Below are 18911 nucleotides of genomic sequence, written 5' to 3'. Positions count from 1 at the left end.
ACTACAGTCAAATAAAGCCATTAATTAAAAGCTTTATTTCAAATGAATGGAAACACGTCATCTTTCTATTCAAATCAGCTGGTCCAATAACAGTCGCGGTGGGCGGGCTCATCTTTGAATGCCGCCCGCTCATTGGCCACTCCTCGTAATTACGTCACTCGCTTGTTGAACGACAGTTTATTTTTCCAAGTTTTATTTGTAGTTTTACTAAAGTTTAGAGATAATGTTGCCTAAAGGGAATTTACTACAGGAATTACATCCGTCCGTTTTACTCGCACCAATGTTTATGCACTTTTAAAGAAAGAAGAAGAAAGAAGACAAGTGTCCATTGTTCGAGCTGGAGCGACTAACGTAAGTAGTTTGGCAGCTAACGAAGCTAATCCTTTGCTAATATGCAATGTTGCATTCATTAAAGTTACTAAATAATGATCGTGTGCACGTAATTAAGACACAAAACGTCCGATTATCATGGTGTATTGTTAACATTCCGATACTTGGTCCAAATAATGTGCTGAACACGGTTTAAGTTTAAAGGTAACATCATGTAGCAATCTGAAAAACACCGTTTTCTATCAATAACAACAGATAAAAATAATCAATGTATTGTATCAAGTTTTAAATGATAACTGTTGTCACATCTATTAACTGTACATGACTCTGTCATTAAGCGTTGTTGCTGTTCATCACATTTATTTATTTATTTATTTTGTCATGTGTCAGTTCACATTAAAAAAAAAAAAAAAAAAAGCAGAATAAAGAAAAAAGAATAAAGTCCAAATTTATTCAAGGATTCCAAGAATTGTATTTGTCATTATATGCATGAACATGTACATAATGAAATAACGTCCACGTTAAGCCCTTACAACAATTATAATAGTATAAAAGAATAAAAATAAGAAAAACACCAGTGATATGAATAAAAATATATACTTAAATAATGCAAATATACAATAATAATATGCAAAACAATAGAAACCCAACAACAACAGCAGCAGCATAAAAAAATTATGACAATCCACATGAGAATTATGAGAAAAAAACCCTAATTGTTATGGGAATAAATAAATAAATAAATAAAGTCCTGCTGTCGCAACAGGAGAAAAATTCACAATGGCACGATGAAAAAAGACGTAATTCAAGGAGAAAAAGACAAGAATAGAGTCATAGTATTATTTATACGAGAATAAAGTCATTATTTTAAGATAATTATTTGTAAATTATTCATTATTGTGTGTGTGTTATGTATGTATGTATATATATATATATATATATATATATATATATATATATATATATATAGTAACAGATGATGGCGACTTATTTCTAATGATTTACACTATTTCTTATTCAATATATCTGAACAACCTTAAACTACATTCTTTGCTTGGAAAAATACCTGTAATGCAAATAAACTCCAAAAACATGGTCTATTTTTGGTTAACACTGAGTGTGTGAGGAAAAAAAAGCAGATTTCAAGAATAAAAAGTCTGAATTTCTGAAGAAAAATTTCATAAAATAACTAATAAAAAAAAGTAATAATACTACAATGAAAAAGATGTAATCCTACAAGATAATTATTTTTTAATAGAACAAGTTTGGTCACTTTACAATGACATAGCAAAAAAATGTGAATGACTTTGTGTTTTGTGTGTATTTATTTTAGAGGTGTAATAATCACTTTTGGAAACATAAAGTAGATGTTTTCATTTAAAAGTGTTTATCTTGCAAGTTTCAGCTTTTCAAAGCAAAAAAAAAATTATTAGTTATATATGTTATAAATGTCTTAAAATGTTGAATTAAGTGCAGCTTTTGTTTCAAAGTTAATTTCTAATACCTAATGTGTGTTTTTTTGTCAAGTGTCGTCGTGTTATGCTAACGGTGTTATGCTAACGGTGTTATCGTGCTATGGTAATGCTTTTTAACATTGTATTTTCCAGACTTCCTAGATTTCCTGTTCCCGTGTGGAGGAATTACCGGTGAGTAAAGATCTGTTTTTTTCTTTCACTGCTTTGCTGTGGGCTTCTCGTCTCAGCCTTGTTGTGCTTTGATAACCACGTGCTGGGGGACATTAACATGCTTATCTTTTGTTGCTATTGGTGGTTAATGAGCTCAGCACAAATAATGACTGAAAAATACACAAAATGAATCCAAAAAACTGACATTGCAACAACAAAAACTATCAAAATATCAACAAAAATACACTTAATGACACAAGACAAAATGAGTCCAAAAACTTACAAAATGTCAACAATACAAATACAGTAAATGCCAAGAAAAACACACAAAATGACTTTCAAAACTGAGAAAAAGACACAAAATGACTACAAAAATATGCTATACAACAAAAATAAACAAGGTGAATTCGAAAAGACACAAAACAATGAAATAAATAAACAAAATGGCCCTGAAAACATACAAACATATACAAAATAACCCCCAAAACAATTACATAAATACACAAAATGACCCCAAAAAATAAATAAGATTATAGAAAACACACAAAAAGACAGCACAAAATCAATCAAAACACAAACATAATAAAAGGAAAACAACAGAAACAGTTTCTTTATTGTTTCCTATATTAATGCTCTGTTTGGTCATTATTCTAAATATTTACATGAATGTTGATCATGTGACTCTCAGATCAGATACAGTCACGTTTGTGATCAAAGTTGCCATGTCTGAATTAGATTAATTATTTTTTTTTTAAATACCAGACACATTTTTAAGGATGATTTCATTGGCTGTCGAACCTTCCTGGGACTTTTCACTGTGGATGATGAATGGTCCCTAACTTTAAAAACTGTTTTCATATATTTCTCACTTCATGAATCATAAAAATAAAAGCACACAGGACTGGATTTTTCTGAGATATCGTTCGTGTTCTCTTCACTTGGCTTTGCTAAGCTTTTCCTGCTCCTGTAGCTGACTGTAGCTTAATGTGGTGTTGTAGCGCTCGTAGCTATACGCAGTCCCTGCCAATCCCTGAGTTTTGGATCATTTTTCCATCTTCCTCGTCTGTCCTTCCTACATCGTTCCCACTCACTGGCTTTCCGTCTGTCACGCTCATGTACGCCGATGCTTGGTGTTACCATGGCACTGTGTGTGTGTGTGTGTTCAGACAGAGGCTTCACATGCAGCACCGTGTGTGTGTTCTCTCCACAGTGGGACGTCAACCTCAGACCATCCACAACACTTCCACTTCTTCTCTGCTCACACTTTATTTTTTACTCTTTCTTGACTTTTGTGTAGTTTTTTAAGTGCAGCAGTTATTTTGAGACGCACACTTGGACTTTCCCTCATATTATGCACTTCAACAATGGATGTTGGAGGCTCAATGGTTAGCATGAGCGCTGAAGAGACGTCTTTTCACGTCCGCTACAGGTAGGAATATTCAACTCCGGCACAGCCGTTTAATGTTTATTTTAAACTCTTTTACTACTTTTTAGACAAGTGAGTAAATATATGTTTTTATTTGTGTGATATTAGAGCAGAGATAGGCAACTTTTATCACACAAATATAAATATCTGTTCTGAGGGTCACATGATCACCATTCATGTCATCATTTAAAATAATGACCAATCAGAGCATTAACACAGGAAACTACAAAGAGTTTGTCTATGCTTGTTGTGGTTTTGTCATTTTTTTATTTTTTAAAGTAATTTTTTTGTGCTTTTGGAGTCATTTTTGGAATTTTTGTTTCATTTTTTTAGTCATGTGTTTTTTGTTATTTTGTTGTTGTTCCTTTGTGTCTTCTCTGACATTTTCAAAAAACTGTTAATGTATTTTTGGACTTCTTTTGTGTGTTTCTGTTGTTTTGTGTGTTATTTGAGTGGTTTTGTGAGTTTTTCTGTCTTCTTGGGAATTTTTGTTTTAATTAAGTTTTTGTGTTTTTGTTATATTTTGTGTTCTTGTTGTTCTTTTGTGTACTTTCACAACATTTTCTTAATTTTTGTTATTAATTTTTGCATTTCTGGAGTCATTTTATGTATTTTTGTTTTATTGTGTGTTTGAGTTATTGTGTGTTTTTGTTGTTTTGTGTATTTTCTGACATTTTCCACATTTTTAAGTTTTTCTTTTTTTGGATTCATTATGTGTTTTTCGAGTCATTAAGTCTGCTTTTGTTTATTACTTTGTGATATTCTGCATATTTTTCTGTAAATATTTGTTGTTTTGTGTTGTTTTGAGGCATGTTTTATAACATAAATAACATTTATTTAACCACGTGAACCACATTAAAGTTAATAACATGTTTTTGTTGTTATTTTGTGTACATTTATTTACATTTTGTGTGTTTGTGTGTAATATGTTCATTTATACTTCTTTTATTACATTTATTGTGCGTTTACTTTTCAGACCGAGGGCCACTGTTTGCCCGTGTGTGTATCAGGTTCCGTGTTCAGGACTTAGATGTCGTTGTATTCGGTTTTGTTGACTGACAGTAGCTTCAGTGGTAAGCGCGTACATATCCAGGTGGTTAGCTGTGAGCTTCTTCAGTCTGCATCAATATTTAAAGCAGCCCTGGAGATTTAATGACCATTCCACTGATCAGCAGCACATGTTACGTCGCTCAGGGTGAGCAGAGGAAGATTATTATCAATCAATCCATTCACAGAGAGAGTTACATGTGTGTAATAAAGCTGCTGTAATCTCAGGTGAGCAGATCAGATAAGCTGTGAAAAATGCTGATGAAGCATCTTTACCTACTCGCGTTGGACGCTAATACTCTGACTACATCACACCAGTCTCCTGGAACATTTTCCACTGAGTGGTGCTGGGATATCTGTGACGTCAGAGGACCCTTTGACCTTTCCCTCCCTCTTTTTCGGACAGTTGACTTTTTTTTTTAATGCGTGTGGAGAAATCTTCATGATTGAAAGATTAAGTACGAGCTGCCGTCTGGATGTCCTGTCAGAGGAAACCTGATGTCTCTCACTTCCTCCCTGTGCTGTTGTAACAGGACACATAGAAACAACAGGTAGGACACAGTGAGACAACAGGTAGGACACAGTGAGACAACAGGTGGGACACAGTGAGACAACAGGTAGGACACATAGAGACAACAGGTAGGACACATAGAGACAACAGGTGGGACACAGTGAGACAACAGGTAGGACACATAGAGACAACAGGTAGGACACATAGAGACAACAGGTAGGACACAGTGAGACAACAGGTAGGACACATAGAGACAACAGGTAGGACACATAGAAACAACAGGTAGGACACATAGAAACAACAGGTAGGACACATAGAAACAACAGGTAGGACACATAGAAACAACAGGTAGGACACATAGAAACAACAGGTAGGACACATAGAGACAACAGGTAGGGACACAGTGAGACAACAGGTAGGACACATAGAGACACAGGTGGGACACATAGAGACAACAGGTGGGACACATAGAGACAACAGGTGGGACACATAGAGACAACAGGTGGGACACATAGAGACAACAGGTGGGACACATAGAGACAACAGGTGGGACACATAGAGACAACAGGTGGGACACATAGAGACAACAGGTAGGACACATAGAGACAACAGGTGGACACAGGAGACAACAGGTGGGACACAGTGAGACAACAGGTAGGACACATAGAGACACAGGTGGGACACAGTGAGACAACAGGTAGGACACATAGAAACAACAGGTTAGGACACAGAGAGACAACAGGTAGGACACATAGAGACAACAAGTAGGACACATAGAAACAACAGGTAGGACACATAGAAACAAACAGGTAGGACACATAGAAACAAACAGGTAGGAACACTAGAAACAACAGGTAGGACACATAGAAACAACAGGCAGGACACAGTGAGACAACAGGTAGGGACACATAGAGACAACAGGTAGGACACATAGAAACAACAGGTAGGACACATAGAAACAACAGGTAGGACACATAGAAACAACAGGTAGGACACATAGAAACAACAGGTAGGACACATAGAAACAACAGGTAGGACACATAGAAACAACAGGTAGGACACATAGAAACAACAGGTAGGACACATAGAGACAACAGGTAGGACACATAGAGACAACAGGTAGGACACATAGAGACAACAGGTAGGACACATAGAGACAACAGGTAGGACACATAGAAACAACAGGTAGGACACATAGAAACAACAGGTAGGACACAGTGAGACAACAGGTAGGACACATAGAGACAACAAGTAGGACACATAGAAACAACAGGTAGGACACATAGAAACAACAGGTAGGACACATAGAAACAACAGGTAGGACACATAGAAACAACAGGTAGGACACATAGAAACAACAGGTAGGACACATAGAAACAACAGGTAGGACACATAGAGACAACAGGTAGGACACATAGAGACAACAGGTGGGACACATAGAGACAACAGGTGGGACACATAGAGACACAGGTGGGACACATAGAGACAACAGGTGGGAAACAGTGAGACAACAGGTGGGACACAGTGAGACAACGGTGGGACACAGTGAGACAACAGGTAGGACACATAGAGACAACAGGTGGGACACATAGAGACAACAGTGGGACACATAGAGACAACAGGTGGGACACATAGACAACAGGTAGGACACATAGAGACAACAGGTAGGACACAGTGGGACACAGTGAGACAACAGGTAGGACACATAGAGACAACAGGTAGGACACATAGAGACAACAGGTAGGACACATAGAGACAACAGGTAGGACACATAGAGACAACATGTTGGACACATAGACAACAGGTAGGACACATAGACAACAGGTAGGACACATAGAGACAACACGTAGGACACATAGAGACAACAGGTAGGACACAGTGAGACAACAGGTAGGAGACAAAAAAATGCTCAGAAGAAGCTGAGCCTTTAGCTACAAGCTACTGTACTCAACCCTCAGTCACTGATGTGTCCTAAAGGGGGCGTTTGCACTGAGAACAAACTGCATTGTGTTTGTAAAAAAACTCATGTTGACGCTTCAGAGCCAAAACAATCAGGAGATTTTTCACTTTTATTGGACTGAATACATCATAAAAACTCACCTAACGTTTAACTTTATCTTTCCAAACGTGAGTTTTATTTATTCTAAAATGTTCAATTCCAAATGTTCCTCATTCTGAAGATACCTTCTCTTTTAATATTTAATGTTATCATTAAGGATCAATGTATTTTTCCTCTCCTATCTCTCTATTAATTTATTATATTCAATTAACATTTTTTACTACTTCAAAAGTCTGTCTGAAAACTTTATTGAGAGTTAAAATCCAACCTTACCTTTAACTTCTTATTTGTTATTGTTGTGTTGATGTATTTCTTATTTAAACCTTAAAATGTAACTTTAACTTTCATTCTCTTCTTTACAGAAGATAATTAGGACCACTGAAAAAAACAACAGTGCCCCTAGTGGAAGAAAAAAAAAAATCACGATTGCGGAACATCATGATTATATTTCTTCTCATTTTTTTTTTTGTCTTAATTTTCTTGTCTCAAAATTTTTTTGGTCAGTTTTTTTTTTGTGTTATTTTTTAGTTGCTTTTTTTGTCTTATTTTTGGTCTTGATTTGTAGTATGTCTTAATATTTCATTTTTCTTTATTTATTTTTTTTAGTCTGGGTTGTTTTTTTGGAGAGGAGGCACTAACAACTGTTATTATTTTTTTCTTCCATAAGGCTCTTTTATCTTCTCCATTTAACCTTTTTTTTTTAAAACTTCTTTTAGTTCCAGGTTATTATTTTTTTCTTTATGCTGAAGTTTTCTCATTTTATTTTTATCTGCAGCCCTACATGCTTCTCTTGCACACAGTAAATCTACATCTTTCCCAACGTGAACAACTCAGAGTGAATGTGCTTTGTTTTTGTCGAGCTTTGGTGGACACGAGAGGAAAATGTGAGATAAACAACGTGAACAGAGTTTTTGTGGCGCCAACAAAGCAGTTTCCTGAAAAACAAAGAGACGCTTGTGATAAGCCTGCAGCTATTGTCCTGCACGCTTTTATCTGAGCTTTAACAAACTGAGCCTGACCTCAGACGTGTGATCTAAAGCAGTGGCTCTCAACCTCTTCAGCCCCAGAGACCCCCAAATGAAGGTTCCAGCGATCAGAGACCTCCACTGTAGCTGAAGGTGGTTGAACACAGACATGAACATTGAAGAACAGTCATGTGGAGATTTTGGGGGTCCATCCATAAAGTTCATTGTTCTATGAATCTGTGATAACCACATTTATTTATTCATCTGAATAATATCCACTGTTATTCAGCAAGTTTATCATTAATTGCACCACACTGTATAGCCATCTTAAGATGTCAATCCTTGTTTTAATCAGAAATAAAATAGGTTAAAAGTCACCAAACTCCAAAATATGGTGAAATTGGATTTTAAAAACTACATTAATTGGTTAAAGTTGTTGCAAATTAGAGTGGACAAAAATAGACAGAAAAAGTGGTAAAAAGGGTTCATATAGCAAATAATGGGCATGAGAAATGGTGAATGTGGTTAAATTGGCAAAAATAAGCATGAAATATGTACTTTTGTTAATTTTGTGTATTTTTGATGTTGTTTTGTGTGTTTTTGTTAATTTGTCTGCAATTTATGTTTATTTTGTTTGTTGTCTTTAGTGTTTTTGTTGTGAAATATGGTGAAAAGAGGTTAAAAGTGACAATAATGGGTCAAGTCAACATGTGTGACATTAAAATGAAGTGAAAAATTGCGCAGAAATTGCATTGGAGAAGTGTCAGAAATGAGAGAGTAATGTAGCAAAAATGCATTAATAAGAGCAAAATATGGCAAGAAAAAGTGATGAAAATAGATTACATAATGGCAAGTTTAGTGTAGTTGCAGAAAAATTTAAAAATAAGTAAAAATGGGCTCAAATTGTTCAGAAAATATTTTTAGTTTCTTGAAGGCATCTGGTGACCCCCCCTCCCAGTGTCTCACGTCCTGACCCCAAGGTTGAGAACCCCTGATCTAAAGTAGGAGTTTACATGTTTGTCCTAACACTCAGTCCGGGTGCTTTGATAATACATTCTCGTGAAGTTTCCCGTTTTTCTTGCTGGTTTCATTCCAAAGGATGTGAGAGTTCACATTATAAACACAGCGTGTTGGAGTCTTTGTCTGAGTCGGGGCGGAGTAGTAGAGAGAAGCCGTCCTCAGTGAGAGGATGTCCCCCCTCTCTCTGTGCCTTCACTTTCTCCTCATTCCACCACGTCTCAGCGTGCGTGTCTGTGAATCTGAATCTGTCCCTGGTCCAGGATGGAGGTGTCCTGTCTGGAGTTGGCCCTGGAGGGCGAGCGTCTGTGCAAAGGGGGCGACTACAGAGCAGGCGTGTCCTTCTTTGAGACGGCCATCCAGGTGGGCACGGAGGACCTGCAGGTGCTCAGCGCCATCTACAGCCAGCTGGGGAACGCCTACTTCCACCTGCACGACTACGCCAAGGCCCTGGAGTTCCACCGACACGACCTCACCCTCACCAGGTGAGGACACGCCCACACCACCACTGATCCCACGGGAGTATCCACACGTTACTAACCGTGTTTCTATTGGTCAGGACCGTGGGGGACCTGCCTGGAGAAGCCAAAGCCAGCGGTAACCTAGGCAACACCTTCAAAGTGTTGGGGCGCTTTGACGAGGCCGCCGTCTGCTGTCAGAGACACTTGGAGATTACCAGAGACATCAGTGACACGGTCAGACTTCATCACGTTTCTTGACAAAAGCGTGGGAAAATATTTAAAATCAATATTTCTCCCTAAAATCTATGTTTTTATTGATTGATTATTTGTGTTGATAGGTTAAGTCTACATATAGTCTAAAAAATGTGATGAAAAACAATAACTGTTGACGATTATTAATTGATTCTTAATTTTACAAAGGTCGATAATTTGACATATTTATTTACACTCTACTATATTAAAGGTGCTGTGAGCTGTCGACTAATGTCTAATAGATGATCAGTGATCAAAAATCAAATCGTTTATAATCGAATCAAGTCTTCAATAATGGAATTGGGAAATTGTTCACAAATCACTATATATATATACATACAGTATATATATCTCCACTTTTTTACAAATCTGGCCTAAAATGTTTGTAATGTCATTATTATTAGTAGATCTATGTCTAACAAAACACATTATTATGCACCATAATCATTTAGTAAGTAAGTAACATTTATTTATATAGCACCCTTCACAGAAGAAAAGCCACAAAGTGCGTCACAACACAGTTTAAAATCAAAAAGTACACATTATAAAAGCTTAAGAGTAGCTAATTAAAGCTTGAGCAAATAAATGAGTCGTTTTTGAAGGTGTCAACAGAGTCAATAAAACACAGAGGGAGCAGAAGATCGTTCCAAAGCCTGGAAGGATCTGTCTCCTCTGGTCCGGAAACGAGTTCTAGGAACCATCAGCAGATTCTGATCCACAGACCTCAGAGCCTGAGGAGGGTCTAAGACCGCTGGATCAGATCACTGATGGGGGAGGGAACCTGACCCTGCAAGGCTCTGAAAGCTAGAACCACAGTCCCATTTTTAAAAGTTAATAAAAGAATAAGGAGCATAATAGATATACTCATAGATCTACTAATAAGAACATTTCAAGGATTTAGGCTGAACTTGTAAAACCAGAGGAGGATGATTTTAAAACCAGTACAAAGCCTCTAAGGGGGGCTTTGTTGTGGGGGCAGGTGGGCCAGGCTCGGGCGCTCTATAACTTTGGGAACGTGTACCACGCCAAAGGGAAAAGCATCTGTTGGAGTGGGGCGGAGCCTGGAGACTTCCCCGAGGAGGTGATGACGGCTTTGAGGAAGGCTGCACAATACTACGAGTGAGTAACACACACACACACATCAGATTATCAGTAGTAGGTGTGTGTAAACGCTGCTGTTTTCTCTCTCAGGGAGAACCTGGACATCGTGAAGACCCTGGGAGACCGTGCGGCTCAGGGTCGCACCTACGGGAACCTGGGCAACACACACTACCTGCTGGGAAACTTTGACAAAGCCGTGGCCTCACACGAACAAGTAGGAAGTAACAGTTTATCGTCATCATCATCAGCTAATGCTAATGCTAACGCTAACATTGCTGCTGCAGCGTCTGCTCATCGCTAAAGAGTTTGGAGATCGTTCCGCTGAGCGGAGAGCATACTGTAACCTAGGAAACGCCTTCGTCTTCTTAGGAGAGTTTGAAGTTGCAGCTGAACATTACAAGTAAGATTTATCACAAACATGATTGTATCTGATCTGAGGGTCACATGATCAACATTCATGTTAGCATTAGAATAACGACCAATCAGAGCATTAACACAGGAAACAACTAAGGAACTGTTTGTGCTTCTGAAGTCATTTTTTATATTTTTGATGTTTTGTGTATTTTTTTCAGGAAGACGCGCTGCAGCGAGGCAGCTAAAGGAGCGTGCAGTGGAGGCTCAGGCCTGCTACAGTCTGGGAAACACCTTCACTCTGCTCCAGGACTACGAGAGAGCCATCGACTACCACCTCAAACATCTCATCATAGCTCAGGACCTGAACGACCGGTAGGCCCCGCCCCCCGGGGGAACGGGACTCCTCTGTGCGTGTGTGCGTGTGTGTGGGTGTGCACGCTTCCTCACGTAACTTTCTTTTGTAGGATCGGGGAGGGCCGAGCATGCTGGAGCCTGGGGAACGCTCACACGGCGCTGGGGAACCACGACCAGGCCGTGCACTTTGCAGAGAAACACCTGGAGATCTGCAGAGGTACGGACGCAGCAGGGGGCGCTCACATCCCCCACCCCCCACCCCCCACGCTCACTTTACAGGACATTCTCTGTTCCATAGAAATCACATCACATCATTGGGTTTTATGTTAATATTCACAAAAATGTGGTTTTACAGTCTAAACAATATCCAGATAATCTGGTGACTGACTATACAGTGAGGCTGGTGCAAGGAAATAATAGATGTTTTAGCTGTTACTGTATATTGTCAACGTTTTATGTATTTTTTTTTCATTTGGGTTTTATTATTATTGTTTTGTGTGTTTTTGTTGCTGTTTTGTAAACTTCTCAGTCATTTTGTATATTTTTGTTTCATTGTTATGTTGTGTGTTTGTGGAGTCATTTTTGTTCATATTTATCCTCATTTTGTTGCTATTTTGTATATTTTTCAAACATTGTGTATTTTGTTGGTGTTTTGTGTTTCTGGAGTCACTTATGCGTAGTTGTGTGTCTTTATTGTATATTTGCTGTTGGTTTTTTTAAATGTCATTTTACCCTTTTCTTAGCCATTTTTTATATTTGTTTATTATGTTTTAGGTGTTAATTTCTCATTGTTTTATGTATATATCTTTCATTTGGGCTGCATTTTTGTTGTTTGTGTATATTTGTTGCTTTTTGTATTGTCGTTTTATCCATATCTTTGTCATTTTGTATATTTTATTCTCATTTTGTGTATTTTTGTTATTATGTGTGTTTTTATAGTCATTTTTGTTACATACTTGTTCTCATTTTGTGTTATTTTGTAATCGTTTTGTGTATTTTTCTTTCATTTTGGTCTTATTTTTGTGTAGTTTTCTGTAGTTTTGCAGGATCAGTCCTGAGAGCAGGCTGGGACTTAGAGATAAAAGTTCATATTATGTGAAAGTGTGCAGCTCTGTTTGTGTAGCGTGTGTTGTGTGTGTGTGTGTGTGTGTGTGTGCAGACTGGAGATCGTAGTGGTGAGCTAACGGCTCGTATGAACGTGTCTGACCTTCAGACGCTGCTGGGTCTGAGTTACAGCACCAACAGTCTGTGTGAGAGCAGGGAGACAGACGGTGAGACACGCACACACACACACACGCACACGCACACAGGGTTAGCGGCTAACCTCTGCCCTATGGTCCAGGTTCAAGGCCGAGAACGGGCCGGCGCCGCAGCATGGAGAACCTGGAGCTGATGAAGATCACACCAGATAAAGTCCACGTAGGAGAGAGACACACACACACACACACACTTTGTTTTAAGTGTTGTTTTGTCATCGTTTTGTCTTTTTCTTTCATTTGGGTTTTATTATTGTTGTTTTGTGTGTTATGAGTAGTTTTTGTTTATTTGTTATGGTTTTGTGTGTTTTTGTTGCCGTTTTGTAAACTTGATGATTTTGTGTATTTTTGTTGCTATTTGTGTTTTTTAATTATTATTTTTGTGTATATTTATTGTCGTTTTGTGTGTTTCTATTCTCATTTTGTGTACATTTGTTATTTTGTATATTTTTCTTTCATTTTGTGTATATTTCAAACATTTTGTGTGGTTTAATTGTCGTTTTGTGCATTTTGTTGTTTTTTGTGTTGTTTGATCCGTGTGTGTGTGTGTGTGTGTGTGATCTACTTCAGGCTCAGAAGAGAAACGGGGACGTTGCTCCTAAACCGTCCAAAGCGTCCGTGGTAAAAAGTTCCACTAAACTGTTCTTCGTGAGTCGCCTGCGTGGAAAGAAGAAGTATAAACACGTCCTCCAGGACACCAGCAACACTCTGGACCAGAGCCAGAGTTCTGTTTCTAGTCCTGCTGCGTGTCCTCAGAAGGTCTGTGTAGCTCCTCCCACTCCTCGTCTGTCCCACGCCGCCATGGCCACGCCCCCTCACATATCTCTCTTTCCTCCTCAGCGACTCGGCACAGACGCTCTGGGAGACGAGGGTTTCTTTGATCTGCTCAGCCGTTTCCAGAGCAACCGCATGGACGACCAGCGCTGCTGCGTAGGGGGCGGGGCCAATGCCATGAGGAAATGTACGTGCACGTCAGCCCTGGGCAATATCTATCAAGTTTTCCATTTTTGAGATATAGAACATTACAATATCACCTATAATAATGTATTTGAATCATCTATTTTATCATATTGATCCGACACGGGCAACAGTGGCTCTAAGGTCACTCACTAGTCAAGTAAACGCAAAATACATAGAAATGACTCCAAAACCCCAAAACTACAACATAAAATACACAAAATTAATCTAAAACACACAATATTAAATACATATACATGAAAGACAAAAAAACATACATGAAAAGATTTTAAAAGTCCCAAAACTACAACAAAAAAAACACTCAAAATGACAAAAAAAATACTTTAAAAAACAAACAAAGACTTCAAAAACACATGAAATGACACAGAAATACACTGAGGGACAACAAATATGCACAAAAATAACTAAAAACACAAAACACCAAAAAACACAAAATGGCTCTAAAACGCACTAAATTAAATAAAAATACATGAAAATTTTTTTTAAAAAACAAACCACAAATATTTAAAATAACTGACAAAGGACAAAAAAAACAACTCAAAAACACATAAAATGACCCCAAAAACACATGAAATGATCCTTTCCTGTATTAATGTGTACATTGGTTTTGATTGGTTGAATAAATATCTAGATTTGAGTTTTGGTTGATATATTCAGCTCTACATGCACGTCAGCTGTGGGCGTGGCCTCCTCCTAACGTGCACTCCTGTCTCTGTGTGTGTAGCCGTGTCTGATTCCACGCACGTGTCTGGAGCTCCCAGCAGGACACTGGAGGAGGCGTCGGCCGGGGGGCGGAGCCTACCGGGCCTCAGGCGCCACCTCAGCAGCAGCAGCAGCAGCAGTAGTAGTGGTGGTGGTGGTGGTGAAGGCAACGTTCTCAGACATCTGATGAACAATGACCATCACGGAGAACCAGACGAACACTTCTTTGACATGCTCGTCAAGTGCCAGGTGTCAACTTTACTCTTTGGGACAGATTTTGGTTTTTGTCATCATTTTTTTTTAAATTTTTGTTGATCTTTTGTGTTTAAGTTGTTCTGTGCATTTCTTTTTCTGGATTTGGTATTTTTTCAGTGGTTTTTTTTTTTTTTCTGTCGTTTCGTGCATTTCATCGTGGTAGTTTTGGAGCGGTTATTGTGCAAAGCTAGCCTCACAGACGTTCTATTTGTTCTGTCTCATTAGCAGTGCTACAGATAATGATGTTCTCCAGTAGAAACTAACTAACTGGGAATCCCACATAACATTTGCACTTGTTAGAGTTTAAAAGAAACACATTTTTTTCTGTTGTTTCTTTATCAATGGATTCAGTCTTTGTGATTGATTGATTGATTGATTGATTGATGAGGATCAATATTTTAGATTCACTTTCTTGTTTTTTGGTGAACTTGGTTTGTTAGCATTTGAAACTCTTACCTGTGGTTGGATCCCAGTTAGCAGAGGTAGAAGTCCAGTAGCTGAGGCTTGTGTAGCTCCCTCAGCTGAAGTGGAAACCAAGGTACATTAGCATGGCTAGCTGTTAGCATGGTTAGCTGTTAGCTGAACAGAGCAGGTCCATGATTAATCTCAGTGTTTCCTCCTGAAGAACTATTCATTACAACATCCATTATTCCCATAAACTTGTTCATGTTTACCTGGAGGAGGCCCCTAGCATGTAGCATGTAGCATCATGTAGCATGTCCAAAACAGAGCAGGTGTTAACTCCTCAGGGCTGGTGGTGGTGAGTAAAGGTTAAATTATCCATGTTTAACTCCAATAAAGGCAGAAAAACATTTAAAGCCACAAATAAAAACTGACTGATTGTCTTCAGTCGTGTTTGCATGTTTTTTTTTTTTCTTGTGGCAAGCTCACACGACCTGAGTGTGTGTGTGTGTGTGTCAGCACCTCAGCGGCCATTTTTACTTCTTCTTTTGGTTCCATCGTTAACTCATGCTTGTGTTTCTGGACTCATTTCTTCTTCCGGTTGTTTATGGTTTTCCTTTTTATTTGTGTATTTCTCTGTAATATTGTTGTCATAGAGACATGATTGTTTTTTTTCTTTGCCGTTTCGTGTATTTTTGAGTCATTCTTGTTCTGGATTGCAAGTTTTTGTGCATTTTGTAGTTGGATTGTGTGTTTTTGGAGTAATGTTTCCTGTTGTCCTCTCTTGTATATTCTCTGCAATGTTGTTGTTGTTTTTGAGACATTTTAATTTATTTTTTTTTTTCTGGTATTTTTTGTCGTGGGTTTTGTGTTTTTTTTTTGGAGGTAAATTTGTTTATTTCTCTGTAATATCGTTGTTTTTTGGGTATTTTTGTCATCATATTGTGTTTTTCTGTTTGTGTGTTTCTATTTTTCCGTGTCTGCTCAGGTGTGGATTGGAACGTCTGCCTGCCCCTCACGTGATTTCTAACCAATGTTGTTTTTTCCTCCAATCAGGGCTCTCGTCTGGACGACCAGCGCTGTGCCCCTCCCGCTCCTCCAGCCCGTGGTCCAACCGTCCCTGACGAGGACTTTTTTAGTCTCATACTTCGTTCTCAGGGTAAACGGATGGATGAACAGCGCGTTACGCTGCCTCCTCCGGTAGCCAATCACGGCTCAGAATGACTCAGTGAGTCAATGAGTCAAAGACTCGTTCACTAAAGGGATTCGTCACCAGCAGCCGTCCAAGTGTTTGTTTTTAATCCTTCATTTCACTGGTGATGTTTCAATACGCAGCTGCAGCTCACGTGTGTTTGTGTTGTTGTTGTTGTGTTTGTTTGTGAGGAGAAAAACACACAAAGTGTTGAATGAATGAATGAATGAACTCATGTACAGATTTAAGAAGAGTTAACCGCTCATTAATCAATAAAAAGCACTCATTTCATCTCCTATAAAAGACCATTTATTGATTGAACCATCGATGCGGTTTATGAAGTATTAAAGATACGAGAACCAACGAGCGCAAATAATAAATACATGTAAGTTTTTTCTGTTTTTTTTGTAGTAAATTTGTGTATTTCTCTTTAATATTGTTGTTCTTTTGAGAAAGTGTGTTTTTTTTTTTAATGTTTTTGTGTATTTTTGTCATTTTGTTTAATTTTTTGTCTTTTCATGTGTTTCTTTGATTTGTGTAATTTTGTGTTTTTGGTCTAGTTTTTGTTTTGTAAGTTTTTCAGTTTTTTGTATGTTTTGTGGAGTAAATTTGTGTATTTTTTTTTAATACTTTTATTTACAATTTCATATTACATGGACAACAAAGAGAAAGAAAACACACAAATTTGTTTATTTTTATGTAATATTGTTTGCCTCTTGAGACTTTTGTTGTCGTTTTGTGTATTTTTAATGATCTGTTGTGTGTTAAAGTCATTTTGTGTTTTACTTTTCTTAGTTTTGTATTTTCTCAATGTATTTCACACTCATTAGCAAATAAAAAGCACTCGTTTCATCTCCTATAAAAGACCATTTATTGATCGAACCATCGATGCGTTTACGAAGCTAAAAGATACGAGAACCAACGAGCGCAAATAATAAATACATTCTATGAACGCATGAATCTGTTTAAAAACCATTTGATTTCTGCGGTGAACGTAAAAACATGTGCGTCAGTGTTAGAAAACAAAGTGCATGAGGAGCAGAAAACAAGAACAATGCTTCCCTTAAAGAGATCCTCCTGTTTTTACAAATGTGGTCTAAAACCTTCTAAATGTCATGATTAGTAGATTTCTCTATAAAAGCAAAGAATCTGTGTGTGTGTGTGTGTGTGTTCCTCAAATATCTGCAAATCAGGACCAGACTGACCTGAGACTTTCAACATGGCTGCTGCTTGGTTCAAGGGTGTGCAATGTCACATTTGTTTGGACGCCCCCATCCTCCTGAGTCGACGGACTCAGTGATGATGTTGTAAGTCCTAGCTTAATGATGTCATCAGTCCTAGCTCTACAGTGATGATGTCATCAGTAAGAATATTAGAACATAGGAACATGGGGATGATAATCACTGCAGAGGTAGGACTGGATGACATCACTGTAGAGGTAGGACCAATGTTTCTATAGCAACACATATTTCCTACAGCACTGCACTAGTATCTATCTATAAATGGAATCTCTGTCTGGGGCTCAAATATCTCTGTGGTTGAGGGACAGACAGAGCTGAGACTTTCAACATGGCTGCTGCTTGGTTTAAGGGTGTGCAGCGCCGGATTTGTTTGGACCGCCCCACCCCCACCTCCTGAGTCAACGGAATCAGTGGATGATGTCATCAGTCCTAGCTCTATCTCAACAGTGATGATGTCATCAGTTATAAAACATTAGAACATTGGTCCTACCTCTAGACCTCCACATTGATGATGTCATCCCTATGGTTCCACTCTTCTAATGTTCTAATAATCATGTCAACAGTCCTACAAGCAGAATAAAAAGACTGTGTATCAACTTCGATAATTACCAGTTTAGATCGTTACTGGTGATAGTGGTGAAGTTAGATATCAACGACAGATCAACTCTCAACAAAACACGATTTTCATTTCCAATATTAAAACTGAATCCTGTAGTAACATGCTGAAAGCCAATCTTACAAAGAGAGAACAAAACGTCAGGAAATACGCCTTGCATGTGATGCTGAGTCAGCTGAAGCGCCCGCCGGGCCAGCGACGCTGCACTCCAGTCAAGGCTCAATACAAACTTCCTTTGGGCGCTGCACTAGTATCTAATAAAACATACATTTAATGAACTTTTAAAAATGAGACTAAATGAATATGGTGTATAATAATGTGTTTATAAACATACATCTACAAATAATTAGGACATATTTGTAAAAACAGGAGGATCAATTTGAACGTTTCCAGTGTGTTTAAAGGCCATCAACGCTGCCCCTAGTGGTGTCACATTAGAAACCCAACTCTAATGCTTTTCCCTTTAAAAGCTTTCACACACACCACACACACACACACCACACACACACACACACACGTTAGCAGCAGGAAAAACATTAGCTTAAGGAATGATACGAAACATGTTTGAATCACTGCACAAACAAACCATTAAAGATGAAAGGCACGACCTCAGCGAGAGAGAACATGCAAAGTCTCCACCCACCGCCCTCTGTGTGTGTGTGTGTGTGTTAACATGCAACGTGTGCTTTGGGAGAGTCACAGTGTGTGTGTGTGTGTCCATAGTGTAACTGTACAATCAGCTGATGAGGAGAGGAAGGAGAGGTGGT

The 18911-nt window shown here is 38.3% G+C and overlaps 1 protein-coding gene across 1 annotated transcript; it reads left to right on the top strand.

Annotated features, from left to right (window-relative positions):
• The first annotated feature begins 3254 nt into the window (after positions 1-3254).
• Positions 3255-16727, top strand: gpsm2 (G protein signaling modulator 2). The gene is made up of 14 exons (XM_028440840.1): positions 3255-3384; positions 9244-9465; positions 9540-9675; positions 10673-10812; positions 10885-11008; positions 11079-11194; positions 11371-11520; positions 11613-11719; positions 12660-12773; positions 12845-12921; positions 13329-13517; positions 13599-13719; positions 14461-14687; positions 16152-16727. Exons 1-14 carry the CDS (start codon positions 3320-3322, stop codon positions 16317-16319), a joined length of 1956 nt encoding a protein of 651 aa, XP_028296641.1. The 5' UTR covers positions 3255-3319; the 3' UTR covers positions 16320-16727.
• The last annotated feature ends 2184 nt before the right edge of the window (positions 16728-18911 follow it).

This window comes from Gouania willdenowi, unplaced genomic scaffold (genome assembly GCF_900634775.1).
Source record: "Gouania willdenowi unplaced genomic scaffold, fGouWil2.1 scaffold_119_arrow_ctg1, whole genome shotgun sequence".
Lineage (NCBI taxonomy): Eukaryota > Metazoa > Chordata > Actinopteri > Blenniiformes > Gobiesocidae > Gouania > Gouania willdenowi.
Note: the sequence above shows the minus strand (reverse complement) of the source record. Positions and strands in the feature narration are given on the sequence as shown.

What these genes read in the sequence shown, in the direction of transcription:
- gpsm2 (XM_028440840.1), top strand. Translation starts at nt 3,320, where the DNA reads ATGGATGTTGGAGGCTCAATGGTTAGCATGAGCGCTGAAGAGACGTCT. An exon ending in GCTCAGGACCTGAACGACCG is followed by an intron (nt 11,521 to 11,612) that starts GTAGGCCCCGCC and finishes TTTCTTTTGTAG; the next exon opens with GATCGGGGAGGGCCGAGCAT. An exon ending in TGAGAGCAGGGAGACAGACG is followed by an intron (nt 12,774 to 12,844) that starts GTGAGACACGCA and finishes CCTATGGTCCAG; the next exon opens with GTTCAAGGCCGAGAACGGGC.